The sequence below is a fragment of the Pseudorca crassidens genome, chromosome 5 (genome assembly GCF_039906515.1).
Source record: "Pseudorca crassidens isolate mPseCra1 chromosome 5, mPseCra1.hap1, whole genome shotgun sequence".
NCBI lineage: Eukaryota > Metazoa > Chordata > Mammalia > Artiodactyla > Delphinidae > Pseudorca > Pseudorca crassidens.
Genome location: NC_090300.1, coordinates 83,444,443 through 83,471,563, shown reverse-complemented (window position 1 = coordinate 83,471,563; position 27,121 = coordinate 83,444,443). Strand labels below are relative to the sequence as shown.

The 27,121-nt window shown below is 38.1% G+C and overlaps 1 protein-coding gene across 2 annotated transcripts; it reads right to left on the bottom strand.

Annotated features, from left to right (window-relative positions):
• Positions 1–3,456: 3,456 nt before the first annotated feature.
• Positions 3,457–26,661, bottom strand: LRRC58 (leucine rich repeat containing 58). 2 transcript variants are annotated; one of them, XM_067738764.1, is made up of 4 exons: positions 26,066–26,659; positions 15,298–15,426; positions 13,636–13,913; positions 3,457–10,542 (listed from the first exon to the last, which is right to left on the bottom strand). In XM_067738764.1, exons 1-4 carry the CDS (start codon positions 26,563–26,565, stop codon positions 10,334–10,336), a joined length of 1,116 nt encoding a protein of 371 aa, XP_067594865.1. In that variant the 5' UTR covers positions 26,566–26,659; the 3' UTR covers positions 3,457–10,333. The 2 variants fall into 2 exon arrangements, with proteins under 2 accessions (XP_067594865.1, XP_067594866.1); XM_067738765.1 differs by lacking the exon at positions 15,298–15,426 and having other exon boundaries at positions 26,066–26,661.
• Positions 26,662–27,121: the final 460 nt, after the last annotated feature.

Sequence of the window (27,121 nt, the reverse complement as noted above, 5' to 3'; positions counted from 1 at the left end):
AGGATAGAAAGCCCAGAGATAAACTCATGCACCTATGGTCAACTAATCTGTGACAAAGGAGGCAAGGATATACAATGGAGAAAAGACAGTCTCTTCAATAAGTGGTGCTGGGAAAACTGGACAGCTACATGTAAAAGAATGAAATTAGAACACTCCTTAACACCATACACAAAAATAAACTCAAAATGGATTAGAGACCTAAATGTAAGGCCAGACACTATAAAACTCTTAGAGGAAAACATAGGAAGAACACTCTTTGACATAAATCACAGCAAGATCTTTTCTGATCCACCTCCTAGAGTAATGGAAATAAAAACAAAAATAAACACATGGGATCTAATGAAACTTAAAAGCTTTTGCACAGCAAAGGAAACCATAAACAAGACGAAAAGACAACCCTCAGAATGGGAGAAACTATTTACAAATGAATCAATGGACAAAGGATTAATCTCCAAAATATATAAACAGCTCATGCAGCTCAATATTAAAAAACAAACAACCCAATCCAAAAATGGGCAGAATACCTAAATAGACATTTCTCCAAAGAAGAAATACAGATGGCCAAGAAGCACATGAAAAGCTGTTCAACATCACTAATTATTAGAGAAATGCAAATCAAAACTACCATGAGGTATCACCTCACACCGGTTAGAATGGGCATCATCAGAAAATCTACAAACCACAAATGTTGGAGATGGTGTGGAGAAAAGGGAACCCTCTTACACTGTTGGTGGGAATGTAAATTGATACAGCCACTATGGATAACAGTACGGTGGTTCCATAAAAAACTAAAAATAGAATTACCATATGACCCAGCAATCCCAATACTGGGCATATACCCAGAGAAAACCATAATTCAAAAAGACACATGCACCCCGATGTTCATTGCAGCACTATTTGCAATAGCCAGGTCATGGAAGCAACCTAAATGCCCATCGACAGCCGAATGGATAAAGAAGATGTGGTACGGGCTTCCCTGGTGAGGTTATCCAGGACTTCATCCTTGTTCTGCCAGAAGTAGGTCTGAAGGATGGTCATCTTCTCCTGGGTGTCCTTCTCCACTTCAGTGCTGCAACTGCCGTGGGATCCCAGAGCTGCAGCTTCCTTAGCCTTGAACTCCTTCTCCCTCTGCAGGCGGTACTGTTCAATTTCAGCCAGGGTTAAAAATGTAATTACAGTCATACCAAAGCTTGTCATAGGGATCTAGCAATCATCTGATTCGTTTTTATCCATTAGTCATTTACACACATCTTTCTTTTATGAGATGCTGCCCTCAGCAGAAATAAAAAACAGATAGTTTGTTTCAAAGCTGCCTATTGACTTATCCACTACAACGAACCCCTGGAAGTAATCTAAAGGGTAGAATTTTAATTGCAGATTCAGGGGCAAAGTTCTCATTATTCCACTAATACTGCCCCTGGCTGCTTGTGCACTGGTTTAGGAGGAAAGATTAAAAGATCCAAATAGAGGTGATTAAAAAGGGTGGGGTGAGTGAAGCCAAGAACTTATAAATATTTGAGAGCTACAAAAATGGAAAGGAGTTTTGAACACAGATAATTGTAGACTCAAAGTAAGGAAAAAACTCAGAGATCATTGTTGAGTTTACAAACAGGTTAAAATTACAAATAATGACAAAATTCTAAAATTGTAGAAGCTTTCTAGCTGTTACATAAGCTTAATTTCCAAGAAGTTAAACTTATTTCACAAACCTTTATTTAATTCAGCTTATAAAAACCCCAAAGCAACATTAAATCCTGTCTTTATTCATAGAAAGAAAATACCCATAGTAACATTTTAAGAATATTTTTTCTTTGAGTTGCCATGGCATCATGAGCAAGTTTACTTTTCCATTTAAGTCTTCCATATATTTACAGAGGTCTTAAGATTGCATTACTATTCAGATTTAAGCAATGAAATAATCATGTAATCTTATAGCTAGACCTAAAAGAAACTGGGGTAGAAATTATGCATAGTGCTTATAAAAATGTGTAGTTGAGCTTTTCTTACTGTTTCTTAGCAAGAGAATCTATGTTTATGGATGAACTATAGTGTTTTCTTCTAGGCAGATGTCTACATTTTCTTATCTTTCGTGGTAATGTCAACTTGTTCATCACCGCTGCTTAGGATGTTAGCCATTTGTTTACCTGTGGTCAAAAGAAGCAGTGTATAGTGACTTGATGAGGTTTTCCTCGCCCATGGAACGGCTGTCTCCTGCCTTGTGGCTTTATCCTGAAATATTTGACCAAGCCATCCTTTTACAAATGTTTCTAGTCACGTTGATCTGTTTTGCTTCTTTTGTGCTCCATGATTCGGCAGGTACTCCGATTTAGTTGAAGCTGGCTTCAATACAGCCAATTCAGTATTCCACTTGAATATACCATCTTATGTCCAGCAAACGTACATCCATCTTACATTTTGGTTCAAGAAAAGGTAACTGACGTGAGAAGCAAAGAACATTGGATTAGTAATCAGTGCCTGGTCTGAAGTAGGCATTTAATTAAAAAAAAATATTTTTTAAAAATAGATGAATGGATTCTAGCTCCAGCTCTGTCACGATTTACCTTAAGAGAACCTGGGCAAGTCACTTCATCACTTTGGGCCCATTTCTTCATCTGTCAAAATCCTACTTCACTGACCTCAAGTTATCATGAAGGGATTTTCACTAAAGAATCATCCTTGCTGGGTAACTGAGTCACAGAGAAGAGCTCAGTGGGCATCAATAATTATTGATGCCCAGACTCCACCTCTAGAGATCAGGTTTCAATTGGTCTGGGGATGGGCCCAACTTTTGTATATTTTGAAAGCTCCCATAGTGATTCTAAAGTGCAACCAGGGTTGAGAACAGCTGCCCAGAAGAAATCTTTTTAGATCTTTTTCTGCCCTGTGGGAGAAATACTAATTGGGCAGCACTACAAGGCTTAAGATTTGACTTGACCTCCTTTGGATCTGTGGTGTGTTAGGGTCAGTCTTGTGAAATGCTATCTGGGAGTCTGATTTTGGTTGGTAATACTCAATTTACATAGAAGTTCAATTTGGATTTGATAAAGCTGATATTTATATCCCTTTCTCAAATCTATGTCAATTTCTTAATTGATTTCAAACTCAGAGGAGGGGAAAGGGTGTGACAAAACCACACCAACAAATTTCACCAAGTCTAGTCCTACCTCACAGTGTCATGACGATTAAATAAGGTAGACTCTTGAGTATGCTTTGTAAACATAACGAGCTACCCAGATATTTACTCTTATCTAAGGTTTCCCACTAGATGTAAAGTTCTGAAGAGATGGTGCGGACAGCATCACTTTGATGCCCGTCGGCAAATTACCATGCGGTACCAATGCTGTTACTGATTTCCTGTCACACGACAGAATATTAAAGAAAGCAGCATACTGTAGTGGAGACAGCACTGACCTGGGAATCCAGAGGCTTGGATTCAAGATTCCACCATGTGAAGTCTTTTCTTTTTAACATCTTTATTGGAGTATAATTGCTTTACAATGGTGTGTTAGTTTCTGCTCTATGACAAAGTGAACCAGTTATACGTATACTTATATCCCCATATCTCCTCCCTCTTACGTCTTCCTCCCACCCTCCCAATCCCACCCCTCTAGTCCACCATGTGAAGTCTTCAACACATCTCTCTGGGCTTAAATTTTTTCATCTCTCAAACATGAGTTACCTTCAGACCTTTGAGGTTTCCTTAAGCTCTAACATTCTAGGGCGTGCTGATGGAACTGCTCATGAAGCTGGCAATGACTGATGTTATGAACGGGACACATCCAAGTTTTACATAGCCCCTGAAATGTTCTGGCGTCCCATGTAGTATTCTACAGAATTAGACAAGCCATTAAAGAAGAAGTTTCTTCCAACACTTGTTCTAAGGAGAACATCCACAACAGGGCAGGTTAGGGAGCAGTTTTATTCTCAGGAAAGATCAGTTACACCCAATGTTTCTTCTTTTGTGCCCTCAAATTTCTGAGCCCATCTTCACCAAGAGGACTTCCTATATACCAACCAGGGAAGTGCTGAGCTTTTTCCATTTCAGCAATTCTGAAACATCAGCTGTTTTGCAGAGTGTGTCTTTCCTACCCACTCTGTTTACCTCAACTCATAACCAACCATGATATTCTGCCAAATTCTGGAATCTAGAAATATGTCAAGTGTTCTAGGGTCACCAAAATAATGGCACTAAATAAGTACTGCAATATCAACGTGCCCAGTTAATACTATACTATTTTGCATCATGATTGTATGATTCTGGACTAAACGCAAGAAGTAACTGACCCTCAGTAGCAACGTGACCTCACCAATTTTTTTTTAGAGTATGTATCCGTAAGTCTGTTAAGACTGGAAGCAGAAGGAACTATGGTAGAAAGGATCTGGTCTAGTTCATCTTTCATCCTTTGCATCTAGCACAGAGAGTATAAATACTAATACACGCTTAATGTATTATTCATGTATTGAAAAAATTCAATGAATAGATGAGCAATGGTATAGCAAGTAATCAGGCAAAAACCAACAGTATAAGGATTTTAGATTTTTTAAGTAAATGCTTGTCAATTAAAACTAAAATACTTTTGCTTTTCCAGAATACAGAATTAGATTCCAACAAAACACTTTTAATAAAATAAGGCACAATGTTTGATAAGGCAAAATTCACACAGACGGTTAATATTAGATCACATTCTTTTGTGTGTCCTGGGGGAAAAAAAGGAGGTATAGAATTGAAGTAGCTTAAATACTCTTCTTAGAGCATTTACCATTACAAGGTAATACATAAATTTGATGCAATAAACTATATCTTGTCCCAAAAATAAATGTAATTGAGTCACACTGCTGAATTACATTTATTGTAACCATTGTTTTAAATATATATATATATATACCTACAGATATAGATATTCTTAAGTCACAAGAATGCAAATACAGAAAATTAAGAAATCAGGTAATAAAAAATAATTTGACTAAAGTAAAAGTACATATATTTTTGATATCCTTTGTTGATACTTTAAAGTCCCAAAATAAAAAGTTAAAATACTGGTTAAAATATTTCTCCCATTATATTTTTGTTTCTCATGAATACAAAGTGGGCTCAGAAATGCAACAGACACCAATTGCAGGCACACCATTTGCTCCATAATTGTAAAGTGATTGTTGAGGTTAATAATCCTTCTCAGTAACATATCATTGTCAAACATTTAAGTTAGTGAAAGGATTCTCTTAAAACACCAGTTGTAGACAGAATTAACCAATTTAGTAATGCTTTTGTAGTACCAGCAATAGTGATGTCAAGCTTATTCCCAGTTTCTTCCCATAACTGGAATTGAAAATAAAAGTTTTACCCAATTTATTCACAGCAAAAGGAAGAAAGTAACTTCTGTTGAATGCAGATAGTCTCTCCAACCATGGCTTTCTAGTATAATGGTATATAAATAATCTTCTTCATACTAACAAATTTTAATATTAACTAGATTGAATACTGTCCCTTACGATAAACTGAGACTGACCAGCAAGTGCTAGGTAAAAGTCTAGTAGCACCCAAATCAATATTACCCTGTGAATGTTCAATAATGTGTCATGTTTGTTGTTAGTGAACTGTTATTTTCTACATCAATTCTTAGCAAATATGAACCAAGTAGAGACATAAAAAGAATGGGGATATTTACATGCAAAAATATTAAACCATACCCCCTTTTTAACCTGGTATTACAAAGAAAGCACAAAACGTGCTAGGCTTCATGGCAATATCTTTATTTGATGCTATTAATATGAATTCGTTAGGAACTTGTCATCCCTTAGTGGTAGCAGATATATTTTCTTTATATGAAAGAGAATATACTTTTTCACTGATTTTATTTCAGGGACTCTAATCCTTCTATGACAGTATGTATGATTGGGATTCCTTCTCCAAAAGCCCTAGACTCAGAGACATTAGGTCTAGTTTTAGTGGAAGGAGTCCTTCAGGATCACAGTCATTCTCCTTCAACTCAAAGCAAAGCGTCATGAGGCTGTCACACACAACTTATTAAATGACATAGTTCCCCAAACTTTGGCTCCAGCGAGGAAGATTTAAGGCACATACTTTCAAAGCACAACTGAAGGCACTGCTACCTTTAAAAAGATCATGACTATAAAATACAAAATTGGATGCTATTAAATTCATCAGATTAATGTTATAGAGTATAGTGCTTAATACAGGAACAGTGAAGGTCAAATACTTCTTTTCTGTACAGCGGGGATCAGAACTATGAATTCCAGGTCACGTTGCCTAAAACCTATACAGCAGCCTTTACTGTTGTTAAATGCTCAACATAACTTCAAAACTGACTATTTTGGACTAAATGGGGAGTGATAGTTATACTGTCATAATAAAATCTCTACTTTGGATGAGAATAAAGGGAGTCATTTAGGTAAAAATTAGGTATTTCTAAATAAATGCAGCTTAACTAATTTTATACACTATATATACATATTATAACTGATAAAAGTTCTGCCCACAAAGGGTCTTATTCAGAATAACTTTTTTTATAAATAGCTACTGCTAAAATGTTTTTTAAGATCAAACTTAATTTGCAGTAATCATTTGCTTAGTATTTTTTCTCTTTTACATAGTGAAAAGGTAAACATTAACCAAAGGTGTACCACAAATTCCAGGTTAACGAGGTATTACTTTCTCCCTTTGGAAAGAGCAAGGCTGGGTGTAAGAAAATCCAATTATTTGCTAGCCCTTCATTATGGAGGGATGTGGACAATCTCCCACTAGCAGAAACTGAAGAAATTTAGTGATAAACAGGCTTTCAGATGGTAGTTAGTGGGCCACTTAATTTCAAAACAATTCAGTATTACTTTAAAAAACTTTCTTGGCTCAGGGATCTCCCTGGGTGTCTGGTGACTTCTCTTTCCCTGCCTTTTGTGGTTTTTAAAGATTTCTTTCATTTTACACTCCAGCCATCAGCCTTTCCCTTGTCTTCTTTTGTTTAAATTGGTATTTACAATGTTTGGTAGAACTGGTCTGCAGTATTACCCTGCACTAGTGTGGACTGCTTTTAACTTTACATTAGTAAAAAAATTTCTCAAGTTTGAGGTACAGTTTATAATACAAGTCTTTACTTTTACATTTGTTAACTTTAAGTTCCAAATATCAAGAATTTTAGAGTAAGAGACTCCCCCAGGAAGCATTTAGAAGTAAAATATGAACAGTAACCCTCAGATCTACCTCTACTACACAAATACAGAGAATGCTGAGAACCCTGACTAGCTTGTCCTCAGGTCAGCCAATCCCTGGCACCATGGAAGCAAAACGTTATAGTAGCTAATCTTCCTATTTCCTAAAATCCTAGGACCATTTCACCGACTCAGTTTGGTGACACTGAGAGAATTGGATTCTAGGAATAAAGATTACTAAGAATGTTCAATGTATCCATTTCAATTCCAAATATTAGCACTGAAGAATTCCATTCTAAACACATTTATGCTTTGGTTAAGTAGTTTTATCCACAGAAGTTTTGGTCACTAAAATTGTCCAAGTAGAGCAGTATCAAAAACTTACACACAAACAAGTGACTCAGCAACTAGAGAGACTTTCAATTTAAATACATAGTTAGCTATATGACTCTGGAACTGTAACTCACTTCTGGTTAATTTCTACAGTCACCAGTTATGAAAACAGGGAAGGTAGAGAAAAGAAATGGGAAAGCTTAGAAATTATTAGCAGCTCAGGAAAAGCTTAGAAATTATTAGCAGCTCTTATAAAAGGTTAGGTCAAAGATTAAAAAAAAGATAAAACTAACAGCTAAAATGTAGACTTCAGTAAAAGTCACCAAAGAGAGCTGCATACTGATCAGAGATTTTCAAATGTACATATAGAGAAGCATAACAAACATTTTGTTGAAAGACATTTTGCTGTATACAATGTATATATCTACATTACACAGCAAAGGCTAGAAACTGTTTCTCGTTGGATCTATTTACATGTGTAAAAGATCAATCAGTGTATCTTCTGGCAAGGTTAAGCATCTATTTACATATCTACCTGTTTATTTCACAAAGACTAACTCTTAGAAGATTACCCAAGCTGTTACTTAGATCAAACTGGTAATTAATTAGGAAGTAAACCGAGGAATTTAAGCCAGAAGAATTTGGTCCTATCAATTTATTTTACTATGAATACATTATTTTCTATGAAAATATTTTATGTATCTTACCTAAATCACTTACTTACAAAACACTTTGGGCTTGCCATTTAGGCACTGCCTAAATCATCTTTTATCTTTTATAATTTTGTAATACGCAGCCTGCTGTGGCTCAAATGGAGAAGTAAACAAAGACTTATTACTTCCATTTTATGATATAATCACCCATGTACTACTCTGCTAGGCAGTAGAAAGATACTACATTACTTTTACAGACATAGTCAGAAAATTTCTGGATCAAAAGGAAAAAAGAATCTTATTACAACAGAGTGAAGGGATTCACTCTATAGCAGCGTTTCACAACTGCAGTCATGAAACTCTCATGATGTTTCATGAATTAACATATAATAAACAAACAAACTATCCTACAGTATATTTTCTTCTAAAATAAAAAATATATGTGACAAAAACCTAACATATGTACATATCATTATTATACAACTTGCTTTTAGGAAATGGTGTGCCCCAGTCATGAATGCCAGAAGTCAGAAGGGAGATCATCTGATGTTCCAATGTGTTTCTGACCTTTGTATTACTCTACAGGTAGTATTTACCAACAAACCATTACGTTATTACAGATTAGTTAGCTAACGATTGCTAATGTGTGCTATGTATTTTATTTTACAATGTCAACTTACAGTTGTACTGTTACTCAATTTTTACTGCATACTAGTTAGTAAACATTTGTCATTTCTACTGGCAATTTGTGAAACCATTTTTCTGCTGTACTTTAAGGGTATATTTAATACATTTAAAATATTTTATCAATATATTATTTTCAAAAACTACTCCATGGTTAAACTTGTTTTGGAAACTGTTCTATTGTGTAAAAACACGACGACTGCTGTGCCCAATTTTATTTCACTTGTAATGTTTCTCTAGTTTTTCTTTAAAATTAGAGGAAGTTACAGTTCAGTACACACAGGCAAAGGAGTCATACTGGACTGTTAAAACCTTTAAAATCATTTTTCCCACTCCTTTAACGCAAGACATAAAGAAGTTTCCTATCTTACATCTCTTTTCTGTTAAAAGAAATCTGACAGATTTTTCCATTAAAAACTATTATTCTGGGCTTCCCTGGTGGCGCAGTGGTTGAGAGTCTGCATGCCGATGCAGGGGACACGGGTTCGTGCCCCAGTCTGGGAAGATCCCACACGCCGCGGAGCGGCTAGGCCCGTGAGCCATGGCCGCTGAGCCTGCGCGTCCGGAGCCTGTGCTCCGCAACGGGAGAGACCACAACAGTGAGAGGCCCGCGTACCACAAAAACAAAACTATTATTCTGTCTTATGATGAACAGACTGATCAAGATCGTGGCCTCCCATTAATTATAAAAGTTATTTGTTTAAACAAAAAATGAAGTTAAGGTGGCTATGAGCTCAGATGTCAGATATACAGCTGTTTACCTAGTCCCATTAAAGCATATTTTAAAGTGTTCTGCATAGTATGTCAGGTTATAGGCTGCTCTGGTATCATTTCTTGAATAAATTTCTAAATCCTTGTTATGATTAAGGCACTATTACAGTCATTGCTGGATTATACAAGGGTAACAACAATCATATAGAACAAAGGAGCAGAAGTGAAGAGTTTTAAAACCCCACATGAAAGTTATATTCCTTACTTTACCAGTCAGTAGCTGTGAAAGGTTTAGGTCCTATGTAACCATCTGTGAGCTTATCTGAATAACTCTGTAACCTAGACATATGGGCAATACAAGAATGTAGGGCTAATCCTGTTACGGTATAGTGTTCAACCTAAACTCAAGGACAACTCTGGTAAAAATGACATCTTTGATCATTTCTATCTTCATATCAACTATCACAAGTTAACACTCATGGTTTATTATAGCACTGCTCTTCAGGATGTTCCATTCTGCTGTGTGATTCATGCAAAACTTAAGTGAAAACTGCAAACAATCAGCTAAATCTGAAACTGCCATTCAGAGTGAATTTAAAAGAATCCAAACATGGAACTGGACTCATTCCTGCTGAATGGCTAGAAACACAAAATCTTTTACACCATCTCCAACTCCGTCATGGACATTTAAGATGAAGGTACGGTTTCTAGTGAATTTCCAAGTCTATTCTCTTTTCTAACCACCTCTGCTCAGTCTTTTAGTGTTTCACACCACCCTGCTTCCCTTTTCAACCAAGAAGAACTTTCTGCATTCTGTGTGCAGCCACACTGGCTTCATCTTCTGAGTCAGATTCGCTCTGGGATGTGGAGCTGTGAGAGGCAGAGCTGCAAGGGGAAGAGCATTCCGGTGAACACAGGTAGTGCATCAGGGGGAGACGGTATTTCCCACAGAAGTCCACAAATTTAATTTGTCTGACGCAGCAATCAAAGTAGACTCCTGGAGAGAAGGAATAAGGACAAAGTAATCATTACAAAGCAAAGACCCACATTTTCTTTTTCAACCCTATCTCCAGCATTCTGAAGAAATGTCTTATAGTCTTCTCTTTTGAGAATCTTAAGCAGAGGTAGTGGCTGCTCCCATAATTGTTTATAGAAATACTGGAAGGTCTTAGGGATGGACTACAAAGAGAAGGCTAGGAGATTTATCTTAAAGAGAGCTGGAGTTAAAAGGACACTATTGGGCTTCCCTGGTGGCGCAGTGGTTGAGAGTCCGCCTGCCGATGCAGAGGACACAGGTTCGTGCCCCGGTCCGGGAAGATCCCACATGCCGTGGAGTGGCTGGGCCCGTGAACCATGGCTGATGAGCCTGCGCGTCCAGAGCCTGTGCTCCGCAACGGGAGAGGCCACAACAGTGAGAGGCCCGCGTACCGCAAAAAACAAAAAACAAACAAACAAAAAGGACACTATTTACTTGGCTTGTTTTCTCTGGGAGACTTGGTGGACAGTGGTTGATGGAGATTACAGGATACCTAAAGTGCCCTTTCTCCATCCCCCAAGCCCCTCCTTGGTACTACCCTAGAGTCTTGATAATGATCTTAAAGAATTAGTGTTATACCCAAAATTTGCAGAAAGGAGACGACTTTTAGTACCCCTGTCTTTATGTATTGGGAAGGAAAAATTAAAAGTAACAAAATGCCATCCTATTTCCACAGGGTCTAAATCTACAGCTTCAAAGCTGTTTCACTACTGATCTCACTTGACTTTCATGCAATTATATATTGCTAAGTAAACTGAAAACTAGTATTCAGCTCTTTTGAGTCCTAATTTAGTGCTCCTGAACTGTGGCCCTTCAGCTAAGTAAAAATACAGCTAGAGATGACAGGAAAGCAGAGGTTGCTGTTTCGTGGGCTTCTAGCTGCTCCTCCTACTAGATATTGCACATCTCTAATCCATGAAGGCTGTCACAATGGTTGCAGTATAACCAGAATCCCTAGACCCCTGCGTCCCATCACCTCTCTGGAGAAGAATCTCAACCTTTATACTCTACCTAGGATTCCTCTGGCACCAACTACTCTGTATATCACATAAGGGAACAAAATAAAAAGATGTGGTCCAAGCAAAGGAGAAACAATTTTTCTCCTATTAATTTTTTTTCTGTTACTTCTCCATTAACTTTCTAATTCTTTGATCCTGTAGTAAGTATAATTCATAGTTTAAAAAGGGAAATTCATGGTATGTTACTTCGAACAATTCAGAAAAGTAGACAGATTCAGTAAACTGATCAATCATTAACAATAAATCCCCCCAAATGAGTTAGCTTTCTGAAACAAATGGAAGTAATAAAATAATTATAGTTACCAAGAGTTAAAATAGTATAATACTATCTTGTCATCTGTAAGATCTCAGACTATACAAAGGCAATATCTCACAAAATAGAAAATTACTTTTGTTTAACTTAGAGTTCAGTAACTAGGGAATCTGAGGGGGAATTCACTTCAGATATTAGAAAATTTTAAGCTAATAATTTAAAAAGTATTTTAGTTCCTAAGACAAATAACACAGCAGTATACTAAAGAACTCATTTAAGAAAGAAAGAAACCATTTAAGAGAGAAAACAGACTTCTTGTAGAGGTCTATTTCTAGAAAAGGATAGATTCCAAGAGATTAGATACAGACTATGAAGCCTGAAGGTCTGGTGAGAGTGTTGTCTCTTGCCACTGTTAAAGCCAACTTCAGAAGGAGAGTTCACAGAGAAAATCTAAGTACTTCTAACTTGGCACGGCAGTCTCTACTTCTAAAAGTAAGTGGCCAGAAATGGCTCAGAGTAGTGTCATTTTTCTTTTTTAAACTAGTAGTATCTTTTTTATCTTTTAATATTCTTTGAGAAACTTAAATCACCTTCTCTCTGTTTAACATTATAACAGTTTTCAAGGCCTGACGGGACATCTGGGGAAAACCTCAGCTGGCTCTGATCATATTTACGCAGCATTTCCCTGGCACCTACAATTATCCTACAATAATAAAAACCTTTCTGTACCCCCATTAAATTGGATTTTTAAAAAAGTAGTCTTTTATGAAAGAGCCAAGATAGAATGACCTGCTATCATTCACCAACTCCCCTCCACACACTGGCACTTCAGGCCCTTCAAAATCTGGCCTCAATGTATCTTTTACTCTGCTCTCATTACTCCCTTAACTGTACATTTGAACCAAATTATTACTCAACCAACATTCTGCCCCATATTGTTTTGTTTCCTATTTTACTCTCTCCATCTGAAAAGTCTTCTATCCTCAATCAAACCATATCAAAATTCAACTCATACTTCAAGAATTGTCTCATCTTTTCCAGATCTCTCCCTCCTTTGGTTTCCAACAGTATTTTGGATTCGTACTTTACACTGTCTTACATTATATTATTTGTTTAGTTCTCTCTAAATGCTCTAAACTCAAGAAATTTTGAAGCATGGACTTAAAAGAATGGAGAATTCCAGGGTACATTCTGAAACTGGCACACATTCAGCCTATTCTCGTACACCTTGAATTGTACTCTATAAAAGGTACCTGACACTCAGAATGGTGAGTCTAAGAAAATGTCCTTCAAATAAATAGGAAAGGTGGCCAAACATTTTAGAGACTCTTCTAAAGCAACTAGAACTGTTTATGCTTTCTTTCTGTTTCCTCTCATGTTACCAATTTACCTTATCCTATGACAGTTCCAAGAAAGACGAGACTTTCTGGGTATTTTCCCTGTGTATGAATCCTGAAGTACCATGAAAAGAAGAAGTAAGGAAAGAAAGAAGAAAAGGAGGGAGGGAAGGAAGGAGGGAGGGAGGGAGGGAGGGAGGGGAGGAAGGAAGGAAGGAAGGAAGGAAGGAAGGAAGGAAGGAAGGAAGGAAGGAAGGAAGGAAGGAAGGAAGGAAGGAAGGAATCCAGAGAGGGTGAAATGTCTTACTTTCTGGTAAAAGGGTGAAATAAGACAAACAAACAAACTGCCTTTCTCTGAAAGAAGACAGCTAATTAAAACAACATTTAGATCATTAATTTAAAAGTAACTAAATGAATGGGAAACAAGGACACTGAATTAACTTACCTCCACACTTTGGGTTTGGGCAATTGCTGGCTAAACTCAAGTATCTAAGAAGATTCCCAGGAAGATCATAGGGAGTATAGGAAATATTTCGTATTTTAATGGTCCGTGCAGCTAACTCCAGGAGAGTTGGAGGATCATACGTTAAATCTCTAACAAAACGAACAACCAATGGATTTCCTCGCAAACTCAATTCTTCCAAATGAATAAGGTTGAGGATCTCTCGAGGCAGGTATGTCAGCAAGTTATTGTGAAGACTGAGGGAACGAAGTGAATGCAACCTAGAATGAATGCAATACAAAAATCAACCACCATAAGCAAGAAAACTACTCAGAAAGTTAAGGGAAGGACTCAATTTCCCCGCAAGAATGAGCAATTAAGATTAAGGTCAATGGAAGTAAAATTAAAAGGTGCTGAAACTAAATTAGAGCCCATACTTGTATATGTCATGAAGGACTTTTGCCCATGGAATCTTAGAGAGCTTAAAATACTTAGAGAGTATTCTGATGTGTTAGCTGATTTAAATGCTAGATTTAAAGGGTTTTTTTTTTTGGCATGCTTTATCATTCAGATACCTAAAAAAGGAAAGATTTCAAATGCAACAGGAATAAAGATCCTTCACATTATCTCATTAGGATAGGAATGCTTCATATCAAATATAAATCAATAAAATCCCATAAAACCTTGGGGAATCTATGCCAAAGTAATACTCTATTTTTGATTACAGAAAAGAGGCTCAACAACTATGGAAAACAGTATGGAGGTTCCTCAAAAAACTAAAAATAGAGTTGCCATATGATCCAACAATCACACTCCTGAACATATATTCAGACAAAACTATAATTCAAAAAGATACATGCACCTCTATGTTCATAGTAGCACTATTTGCAATAGCCAAGACATGGAAACAACCTAAATGTCCATCGACAGATGACTGGATAAAGAAGATGTGGTATATATACACAATGGAATACTACTCAGCCCTATAAAAGAATGAAATAATGCCATTTGCAGCAACATGGATGGACCTGGACATTAGCATACTAAGTGAAGTAAGACAAACAGAAAGACAAACACCATATGATATCACTTATATGTGGAATCTAAAATACGACACAAATGAACCTATCTACAAAACAGAAACAGACTCACAGACAGAGAACAGACTTCTGGTTGCCAAGGGGAAGGAGGGGTGAGGGAGGGAAGGATTGGGAGTTTGGGATTAGCAGATGCAAACTATTATATATAGGATGGATAAACAACAAAGTCATACTGTATAGCACAGGGAGCTATATTCAATATTCTGTGATAAACCATAACAGAATAGAATATGAAAAAAAAATGTATGTATAACTGAATCACTTTACTGTACAGCAGAAATTAATACAACACTGTAAATCAACTATACGTCAATAAAATTTTAAAAAGATAATAAAAAAAAAGAAAAGAGGCTCAACGATTTTGAGGAATATATCAGAGCATTTAAAAGTAAAATTAAAAATAAGCCACCCAATTCATAACACACCTCAGAACTTTCATTCTCATGTATCATTTACTTTGAGAACACTTAATTCTTTTCCACATACAAATCATGTGGGTGAATGCAGGATGATAATTCCTAAGCATGTATCTCTGTGTGTACATAAACTGCCTGAAAATACTCACTGTGAAAGCTGAGGAGGCACACTTTGGATTTTGTTGTCACATAATACCAAGTAATTTAGAGAAGGCAAATTTCCTAATTCTGGCGGGATTTCTTTGATGAAGTTTCCTCCAAGATATAAACACTCTAAACTGCAAAAATAAATGAAAAAAACAAAAAAACCAGAATTTGAACAAGTACCCCATTATCTTTATTACAATGAACATATATCGTTTATTCATTCCGCAAATGTTTTACTCAGGCTTTCTATGTGCTATACAGTCTCTGGAGGAATAATGCAATCTTCAGGGAGCTTATATTATAGGTAAGCAGACAAGACACACCACATTTATAATTAAATGCAAAACAAGATCCCAAATAAGCATAACATGATTAAAATACCAAAATAAGCAGAACAATCCATAAATGATATAGGAGTTTAAAAAGTAGAGAAATTAAAAAAAAAGACATTAGTTCTGATTGGAAAGGCTCCCAAAAGTGTTGTGATTTCAGCTGGACTATGAATTTAGCCCATTTAGGGTAGGAGGAAAGAGGACCTTCAGGTCGGAAGAAGGGTTTTTATGGGATAATGAGTATACCTTTTAACACATAAGAAGAGAATTCATGTTGAGGAACCCAGAGATACAGCTGGATAAAGGCCAAACTACAGGAGCCCTGTATTCGCGCTGGTGGGTTTGGATTCAATGCATTACTAGGCAATGGGAAGGGGAAAACCACTAGCTTTTTTTTGAAGAGTGGAAAAACACAGCTGAAGTTTATGTTTCTTCTTTGCTCTTATTATGGCAAATGCAGTCTTCAGGAGGCTAACTAAATTATGTAAAACTGACCACTATTATGAAATTAAAGTTCTAGATAATTATCCTGTTTTCTAATAATAAGTTAACAACATTTTAGACATAGCATATATTGCACCAAAATGTACTGCTACTCCTTGTGGTGATGACTGTAGAAAGACTCTCTCCAAAAGATTTTTTCAGTTGATGGGGGGGTGGCAGAATCAGTTCTTATTATATAAATATCAATGAAATGTATACATATAGATCTTTCCCATAACTATGTTACTTTTGTCTTCCTGTTAAATCTGCTCAGTAGACATTATCATTCTTTTAAGACACCTTTAAATGTAGGGAAAAACAGCATACTAAACTGTTACCCAAACTTCCAGGATAAGAATTAACTGGGATACTTTTAAAGCTACAAAAGCTAGGCCATGCTCAGATCCAGTAAATCAGAGTTCCAGGGGAAGGGCCTGAGAAGTGGCAGATTTTAGGGTACAAGCTGTAATGTTAAAAGAAAAAGCCAAATTACCCTGCAGAGTTATAGCTAATTACAATCCACAATTAGCATTTAAGAGCACTCTTTACCCTACAGCCCTGCCAACACTTAATATCATCACCTGCTTTAACGTTTTTTTTCTACTCTTTACTATTTAGCTGGTGTGAAAAATGATACCATTCTGTACTAGTAATCTCTAATTATTAGTGACGTTTAGCATCTTTTTATGTTTTGACCATTCGTACATCTTTAGAGAATTGCGTTTCTATCCTTTACCCATTTTTCTCATGGATTATATGGCTTTCTCTTAGCTTGTTGAGAGCTTTGTTGTTGTTAAACATATGTTCTGCATAACCTTGTTCCTCTGTGGTCTAGAGCATGGTCTATTTTTGTTCACATTTTATATGTGTAAAAAGAATGTGCAGTTATTAGGATTGAGCTTGTTAGCTGTGCAATTCAAATTTTTTATAGTGTCTCATTATTTCACCTTCTTACTCTGGTGGTTAGTTTCCTACCTGAACCATGGTTTTCCCTTTATAGTTCTGTCAATTTTTGCTCTCTTTCTCCTCAAAATATGGAAGCTATATTGAAGATACATTCAGGTTCATGATGGTTAAAACTTGTTGCATCGTTCCTTAATTCAAATGAAGCATTTCTCATTCTTCCTTCTAATCCATTTTGCCATAAAATCTATCGCCTCTGATTATCAATACTGCCTACCTGTTTTTGTTAGTATTTATTTAATCCTAGCTCCACCATTTACCAGTACGAGAACTTGGGCCCATTACTAAATCTCATTATGCCCCAGTTTCCTCTTCTTTAAAATTGAATAACATTACTATATATCATATAGTCAATAAATATGAACTAGGCACCGACCATGTGCCAGGCACTATTCCAGGGAATATAATGTAAATACGACCAAGTTCTTGACCTTAAGAAGCCTACATTTTAGTGAGAGAGACAGTAAGTCAATGAATGTATATATATTATGCCAGATAGCTTTAAGTGCTACAAAGGAAAACAGGTAATCAGATGCTGATGGAAGTGATACTGTAGATAGGGTGGTCAGAAAAGGTTTCTCTTAGGAGATGACACTTTAACAGAGATCTGGATGGAATGACTGAGTGAGTACAAATCCCTGCAGTGGAAAAAAGCTTGGTGTGCTGTGAAAGAGCAACACAGCCAGTGTGGGTACATCAGGGTGACAGAGGTGGGGAGAGTGGTGGTCAGAGAAGTCAGAAAGGTAGCCTGGGAAAGCCAGATCACAGAGGGCCCTTCAGGCCTTAGCAAGGATTCTGAATTTATCCTAGGTAGAAGGGGTCTGAACAAAGGCCAGTTGTGTAACTTGACTTACACTTTAGAAGGATCACTTTGGTTACTGTTTGGAAAACAGCAGGAGAAGTGGCAGGGACAGGCGAGTGCAATGGGAGGAGTGGAAGCAGGAAGACCAGACTGGAGCCTAAGGCAGTTGAATCCAGGTATGAAATGATAGAGATTTGCTTCGTACATCTTTTTCTGCACCTTAACTTTAAACACATTGGGGTATTTCTATTTTAAGTGTAACTCTTGCAAACAGTGCACAACCTGATTGTTGATATATTTGCACTTGTGTTTTCTTTACCATGGTATATCTCAATATCTTTTTCTCTTCTGTCTGCCTTCTGTTGTGTTCATCAAGTTTCCTTTTGTCCCACTCCATTATTTTGAACTGCACATGCTACATGTATTTTGCTAGTAGTTGCCCCTTCAATTTCCTTTGCTCTCCCTCTCACTCCCAAATATACAACCATGCTCACTTCTCTGTCATCTTCATATCATCATCCAGGATTAGTTCTACCTTGATTTGAAAATAAATTGAAACTTATTTATTCCCAATCAATAATTACTCAGTCATCAATATGTTTTACCAATTTCTCTGCTCACCACTGTTCTGGGCACTTGCTATTTCTTTTAAAGTTCATTTTTCTTGGAGTACAGCCTGTAGAAGTTCTTTCAGTAAGGACTCACAGTTGTTAATGTTTGAGTCCTTTGTCTCTGATGTTCTTATTTTTTCCCTTCACACGGGAGTAATAGCTTGGCTGGGCATAAAATTCTAGGTTGACAGTTACTTTTCCTTACCAGGAGGAAGATACTGTTCTACTATCTTATTACAGCCCATATTCCTTTGTAGGTAATCTGTTTTTTTTCTTATTAGGAATTTTTAGGGTCTTTTTTCTTTATCCTTCTTGTTCTACAGTTTTATTATGATGTGTCAAGATACCAGTTCAGAGTGCTCTCTTTCTTTAATCGTGGGAAATTCTCAGCTACTATTACTTCTGGCATTGCCTTTCCTACATTCTCTCTATTCTCTTTCCGGAATTCCTAGCAAACAGCACTTTGAACTTCAGAGTCTATTTTCCATTTCTCTTAACATTTCTTTCATACGTTCCGTTTCTTTATTTTTTTGTGCTGCATTCCAGAATGCCTCAGTAAGATCTTTTAGCTTACTGATTCACTACGCATCAGCTGACTCCAGTCTACCATTCAGCCCATTGAGTTCCTAATTATATATTTTTATTTCTAGAAATTCCGATTGGGGTTTTCATAGTTGTCAGTTTTAAAACTTCTTATTCTTCTTTCACTGATGAAGTTCCCTCCTTTATCTCTCTGAAGTTAGGAAACAAACTTATTTTAAAGTCCTTTACAGATGGCCTTTATACATAGTTTCTCAGATACAATTTCTTCCATTTGTTGACCTTCTTATCTGTATTTCATAATCTCAGCCTTCCTTGATGTGTGGTGATTCAAAAAGCCAATTTGAATCTGAAGTTTTGTCATTCTAAAAATATATTAATAAAAAAAATTAAAAAATAAAAATATATTAATGCTACTCTCTATTTCTTATTGTGTAAATCTTTTCAAGACTGCATTTCTCTCTTTAGATTTACAATGCTCAGTAAAAGTAAGCAGAACACTTAACCCCGATAGGCTATTTTTTTCTCCTTTAAGGATTATCTTGTGGCAAAAATCAATGGTCTGGATACAAAACTGAATTCCCCTACATATAAGTGTTTAAACACTGGTGAAAAAGGTTCCTAGGCAGGATTTTTTGAGCTTACAGATTATAAGTTACTGAGAAATTTCTATTTTTCAATGATGAGAGCTAATAGAATAGAATAGGAGAGTAGAAAAGAATATTTGGAGTCCAAAACAGAAACTTCTCTGGAAAAAAAACAATTTTAATGAGACAGTTGGGAAAAATTTTTAGCAAACTTGGAAGTTCTTTTATAAAGGATTCAATAGTTATATAACAACTTGCAATTTAGTCTAGTGAGGGAGAAAAGAAAAGAAAGTGATGAAAGGGAAGAGTGAGTCTGAGAGCAAATATAAATATTGCCCTTCCTATATGGTTAAGTCAGGAACCAAGAGAAATTAGTGTCTGGTGGTCAGTCACTACTCAATGTCTTCTCTCAGTGTTTTGGAGTTGGTGGGGAGGTAAACAGACAGAAAGGATGCCAAATCTTAGTTGTTACTGTGACTTTGGCAGAGAAAGATCTGATGTTCTAAAATATAACCAAGTTCATGACTTCAAAACCATATAAATCTCTTTTGCAGCTGATGGGTATCATTAATTAGAGTATACAACCAGCATATTAAATTTACATTTTCAGGCTTATGTACCACTTTGAAACTCAAATAATTTCCAAAGTTCTTGGACTTAAAGCCTTTCAATGATTTGTGGGAATTAAATTTCTAAAACACACTCTACTGTTTCCAAACACGCTTTTCTATAAGGAGAAATGAAACTATTGTTGAATTTAAAGCAAAACCGTAGTGTTTAAAAGTTCTTGTATTTGTCAAAATTACACCTCTGTTAATCAGACGTGAAACAATTCTATTCTTTTGATGTTTGACAAATACAAAAAATGTGAAAACCATTCACAAAATTTAGAGAAGAATTCTTCCTTTCTTTTTTGTCTAAGGTTAACAGACCAACCTTAAATTTGTTTCCTGAAAAGTATCTCACCTCTCCAATCCTTAGGGATACTGAAGTGGGTACCTTTCCTATAGGAAGGGCCAGTGACCCACTGGAAAAATACACTAGGGTCCACTTAGTGCCAATCAACTTAACCACAGGTGTAAGTAGGAAATGTTTTGCTTCTCCACCCAAACAAAAATGACATTCAATATAACAAAAATATACATTAGCCCCATGTTATGATTGGTTAAAGGGAGATGGAATTAAAGTGAGACAGGTTTGTACCTAAAGAGGCAGAAAATAGAAAATAAGAGAAACACAGAAAGATAAGAACCATACGTCTGTGGATAAAGAAAGTAGTTTTCTTGAGACAGCATCCCCATACTAAATCATTTTCAAATATACTCACTACAGGATTTTAAAGTCCGTTATATGTTCAAAAGTAGGAGCACAAATGGAGGAATCATCTCTTGGTTCTTGCCCCAGACTAAGGCATTGAAAGAAGTCAGAAGGAAGAATTGAGAGCCAGAGAAGAACTCAATATGACTCTAAATGGGGAAAAGAGTTTTTATTTAAACTTTACTGCTGCATTCTATTTATCATCTGGTTAGGTCGTCTCTTTTGTAAGATATCAACCTATTGCACACTAGCTTCAAAACAGTCCAGGACATTAATATTTAGCTTTTATTTCCATCACAATTCTCATATTTTTAATTTCTAAAACCACATCAGGCAGACAGTGAAAGAGGCATTATGAACAGAAAAAGGAAGGAAATCTTTTCTTACCTGAGAAGAAAAGACTGTGGGGAATGGAGCCAACGAAACTCACTTGTGCTCAAACCTACTCTCCCAGTGTCTAGCATCCTGGATGCCAAAGAATCCTGGAGCTTTTGTTTTCTTTAACAAAGTCTATTACCCGTTGGGTGATAAGTTATTAAGCTCTTCCTCAGTTAATGTCTGAGCTAGTTGAGAGGAATAAAAGTTAAGAGTTCAGAAAAAGAAACAGGTCAAAATATGAATTACACCTACTTTTCCAACACTGTAAGACAAAACCAAGTTTGTCCATCTACTAGCAAGTTATTATACCTACTTGTTGAAGAAGAACCTCATATTTTGATGGAAAGAATCTACACCCACAACCTCATGATTCACACTGAGTCTAATTTACTCCAGGGGAATGAAGTTAATCATAAAAATAAGATTTTCACCATCTACTTATTTGTTATACTTTAAAATCATCTTTCAAAAACCACTTTTCAAAAATTTTATCACCAGGGAAAAGGATCAACAGAATACAGAAAATATACATGAAAATACCCTGCTAAATCTGGAGGATCAAATACACCAATTAAGCTAGGAGTATTTATTTGTTATTCCCTCCTGGAAGGATGGAGGGTGGGGAGAAAGGGGACCTCTATATGGATTATATACTCTGCATTATTTTTTAAACTTCCGTTAAAGAGGGTGGATAGATTCCAAATGCCCAGAAACACCTCACTTGGTTTTAAAAGCAACATGGCATAGTAAACAATATACATCAATGTTACCAATGAGGTCTAGGGAGTCCACGTATATTCTAAGAGAAGATGGTGTTCTTGGGCAGGTACCTTAGGGTTTGAGTAACTGAACCTCTACCTCTACATTTTTGAAGCTTTAATGTATTACTTTAGTAGTAAGTAGTAAGTAGTAAGCAGCCTTTGAGGGTTGAAGCACATGAATCTCCCTGTCACTATCTGGCCTCAAGCAAGTCACTGATACTAAATCTCAGTTTCTTCATCTGTAAAAAGAAGGGGGTGACTCAGGCCAATTGCCTAGGCTGTCTCTACTTCTAAGAGTATATTCCTACATGACCCTTTCAGCCTACATTCAACTACAGTTTATATTTGGAGCATATAACCTAAATCTTTACTGATTCTTATCAGTAAAGAGAAATACAGCAGACAACTGAAGAATGAAAACAATGACATAAAAGAGCCTACATACAATTGGAGACAAAGGTACAATGTCCAAAAACCACAGTAAACAGCCCAGAAAATCAGGTCAATCAGGAAAATGGCTTTAGCCAATCCTCCTGATCACATATTCAACAGAACAGAAGTCAGAAGAATTAGGTTCTAGCCCTTACTCTGTCACTGTGGAAAATTCATGGATTTGAAGTCAGAGATCCAGTTTGATCCAAAGGTCAAATCCAGTTCTACCACTCATTGGCTTTGTGATCTTAAGACTTTACTTCTTAGGGCTTCAGTTTCTTCTTCTCATATCACAGAGTCATTGTGAAAATTAAAAAGCATATTTAGAGAACCTACCACAGGGCTTACTGCATTGTAAGAATTCAATAAATGGCATTTTTGCCTACCTTTCTCCCCATGTGATGGTAATATTTGCTCTAAGTTTTTCTTAGTACATTAAAAAAATTCAAATGAGAATGCTGGAATTAACATCAAAATTAGAAGGAACTAAGGCTTGACAATTTTACATCTAAATCTCTCTCCAACCCTTCTATCAATATTTCTTACTATCTCTCCTAGCATCACCCTGGTATAAGCTACCATCATCTCTCATTCTACTAGAATAGCCTCCTTCCATCCAGCCTTCAAAATGTCTTCTCATCTCTCCACCTGCTCCCCGCTCCATTCTTGCACAGCAACAAGACAGATGTGCTTTTTAAAAACTCTTCCATGCGTACTTAGAATAAAATTCAAGCTTTACCATGGCCTTCAAGATATGACATGGCCTGGGATCTGGTCCAAATTTATATTTGCCACTTTCCCTGTTGGTCACTTCCTCACTATGCTCTAGTACAATGTCCTCCTTTCAAAATTTTGGCCTTCAGTCCTTCTTTCTGGGTTTTCATGCATGCTGTTCCTTCAATCTGGACTGATCCCATCCCACCCTCTCCTGGTTAATTCTTACTCTTCCTTTAAAAGCTCAATTCAAATGTTACTTGCTCAAAGACCAAACTAAGTTACTTTGTTTCAAGGCACTCTGTACTTCTTCACAGAACTTATAACAACTGTAATTAAATAATGAAGTTAACAGGTGTTTAATGTCTCCTCTGTTAGAATGCTCCATGAGGGAAGGATCCTGTTCACCACTGTATCCCCACCCCAGCACCTAGGACAGTGCCTGACACTGGGTAGGTACTCAATAAAAATCTGTTGGTGAGTAAACAAAGGGACATCTTGTCCAAATGCCTCATTTAGCTGATTAGGAAGTTGTAGTCAGGATATGTTAAAGTGACTTGCATAAGGCTGGGACACCAAGAGTTCTTTTTTTTTTTTTTTTTAACAATAATAAACATTTATTTAGTGCTTATTACATGTAAAGCATAGATTTAGGCTCATTACTTTTTTTTTTAACATCTTTATTGGAGTATAATTGCTTTAAAATGGTATGTTAGTTTCTGCTTTATAACAAAGTGAATCAGTTATACATATACATATGTTCCCATATCTCTTCCCTCTTGTGTCTCCCTCCCTCCCACCCTCCCTATCCCACCCCTCTAGGTGGTCACAAAGCACGGAGCTGATCTCCCTGTGCTATGTGGCTGCTTCCCACTTGCTATCTATTTTACATCTGGTAGTGTATATATGTCCATGCCACTCTCTCACTTTGTCACAGCTTACCCTTCCCCCTCCCCATATCCTCAAGTCCATTCTCTAGTAGGTCTGTGTCTTTACTCCCGTCTTGCCCCTAGGTTCTTCAAGACCTTTTTTTTTTTTTTTTTAGATTCCATATATATGTGTTAGCATACGGTATTTGTTTTCTCTTTCTAACTTACTTCACTCTGTATGACAGACTCTAGGTCCATCCACCTCATTACAAATAACTCAATTCGTTTCTTTTTATGGCTGAGTAATATTCCATTGTATATATGTGCCACATCTTCTTTATCCATTTATATGTTGATGGACACTTAGGTTGCTTCCATGTCCTGGCTATTGTAAACAGAGCTGCAATGAACATTTTGGTACATGACTCTCTTTGAATTATGGTTTTCTCAGGGTATACGCCCAGTAGTGGGAATGCTGGGTCGTACGGTAGTTCTATTTTTAGTTTTTTAAGGAACCTCCATACTGTTCTCCATAGTGGCTGTATCAATTTACATTCCCACCAACAGTGCAAGAGGGTTCCCTTTTCTCCACACCCTCTCCAGCATTTACTGTTTGTAGATTTTTTGATGATGGCCATTCTGACCTGTGTGAGATGATATCTCATTGTAGTTTTGATTTGAATTTCTCTAATGATTAATGATGTTGAGCATTCTTTCATGTGTTTGTTGGCAGTCTGTATATCTTCTTTGGAGAAATGTCTATTTAGGTCTTCTGCCCATTTTTTGATTGGGTTGTTTTTTTGATATTGAGCTGCATAAGCTGCTTGTAAATTTTGGAGATTAATCCTTTGTCAGTTGCTTCATTTGCAAATATTTTCTCCCATTCTGAGGGTTGTCTTTTTGTCTTGCTTATGGTTTCCTTTGCTCTTATTCTCAGGTCAATGTTCTTTTCACTACACTTAACTCTGAGGTCCCTTTCAGCTCTAATATTCTGTTATCTCAGAAAATTCAAGAAAAGATGTGAAAATATTTTACAGATAGAAGATTCTTTTTTTTCACTTTGGACAATACACTTGCTCTTACTTTATTTCTCACTCCCCTGCAGGGCACCTTTAGGGGACTTTTGTTACCCTGCTTCCTGCTTCCTTCTTCCATTTAATTCAACATATATTTACCGAACAATCTAGTAGATGAGGCAGATCTGTAGGCAATAATTATAATCAATAAGTGCAATGGCAGAGTGAATGAGGTACAGAAAAAGTACAGTTTAGACAATAATTAACTGTTGTCCAAGAAGCAGTAAAGAAAGGAAACAAAGAAATGACCCTCAAAACAGGTTTTGAAGGATGAACACGAGTTTGCCAGATGCAAGCAACATTCCAGACAAAGGTAACAGCAACACAGAGGCACTGTATCCATTCAACACATATTTAGTCAGTGCTTACAAGGTGCCGGTAAAGTGCACAGCTCAGTGAATTCCATAAATAGTTTTGCTGGTATCGCTACAGAAAAGATGGAGCAGGAAATGTAGTGGAAAGCAAGGATCAGATCGGAGTACCTTGTCTGTCACGCTACAAGACATAAATTTGATCTACAGGCATGGAAAACCACCCAAGACTTCGGAGCAAGGAAGGAACCTTCGGAGCAATGTTGCAAGAGGCAACCTCAGATCTACATTTGTTTGAGTATGTACTCAGTTGGGATCACTCCCCCAGACCCCAGAAGACGACAGAAAAACTGCCTGGAAGATCTGCACAGGGCAAACACAACAAACCAAATGCTGTCACGACCACGATCTTATTAGATCTTCACTACAACTCCCTGAGTTGGCAGGGCAATACTCACAGCCAAAGAGTTGAAGAAGAGCCTAGACTAAGACAGGTACGTGACAACCGAACGGCGCCCCAAGACCTGACGCGGGGCCCCAGGACTCCCGGACACCGCCCCGGGCCTCCCTACTCTCAGGCAGGCACCCGCTCACCTCCTCAAGTTCTCGATCTCGGCTGGGATGTTCTGAAGCTGGTTGCCACCGAGGCTGAGGGTGTGCAGCGCGCGCAGGTCCAGCAGCGAGGCTGGAACCTCTTGGAAGCAGTTCCCACTAAGGTTGAGCACGTGGAGGCTGCGGCAGAGCGGCGACTGGGCCAGGCCCTTGGGCAGCGAGCCGGGCCCGCCGAGCCGGTTGTTCTTGGCCAGCAGCGTGCGCAGGCCGCGCAGCGCCAGCAGCTCCGGCCCCAACGCGGTCAACGCGTTGCCGCTCACGTCCAACAGCTGGAGGTGCGGAAAGCCGCTGCCCAGCGCCCGCGGCAGCGACACCAGACGGTTGTGCGGCAGCAGCAGCCGCAGCAGCGCCTCCCGCGCGCCGCGCCGCTCCTCGCCCCGCGCCTCCAGCTCCGACTCCAGGGTCTCGGGGGACACGCTGAGGCGGGACAAGTTCAGTTCGGACTCCCCGGCCGTGGCCACCACCGCTCCGGCCTCCTCCATCCCGGCCGCCACAGAGCGCCCCGCGCTACCCACAGGCCGGGAGCTCCGCGGCTCCCCGGAACCTGAACCAAGCGCTGCGTCGGAAGTGGCGCGGGCGGGCGGACGCGCGCGCGCTAAACCCGCGCGCCCCCGCCGAGTCACGCGACGCGAGGCGGCGGGGTGCGCGCGCCGCTCGGGGGCCGGGCTGCGCTGCTCGGGGGCTGGGCTTCGCTTCACGCGGCCCGCGGCGCGGACCGGGCTTGCCGGCGGGGGCGGAGACCAGGCGGCCCCCAGTCACTCTCTGAACGCGGCCGGGTTTGGGCAGCCGCGGCTTATGGTCCCTGGAGTCTGGTGACCTGTCCCCGGAGTCCAGGACCGCCTCGGTAAACAGCCCGAGGACAGTTTTGCTATTTGGCGTTGAGGATTCGCGCGTCACGGTGCCCCGCCCTCTTGGTTTCCAGTTTAGGAGTGGGGCCCCTGGTCTGAGGGATTAAGCAAGAACACAGGAATTTAGTGGTGATTCAGCTCCATGACAGCAAGCCCCAGGAATTTCAAGTCCCGGGATTAACCAAGCCGA

Bases quoted from the DNA above. Each gene is read 5' to 3' on its own strand.
- LRRC58 (XM_067738764.1), bottom strand. From the start codon at position 26,565: ATGGAGGAGGCCGGAGCGGTGGTGGCCACGGCCGGGGAGTCCGAACTG. The intron at 13,914-15,297 runs GTGAGTATTTTC...CATTCATTCTAG, and splicing joins GTGCCTCCTCAGCTTTCACA to GTTGCATTCACTTCGTTCCC. The intron at 10,543-13,635 runs GTAAGTTAATTC...CCTTCTCTCCAG, and splicing joins CCCAAACCCAAAGTGTGGAG to GAGTCTACTTTGATTGCTGC.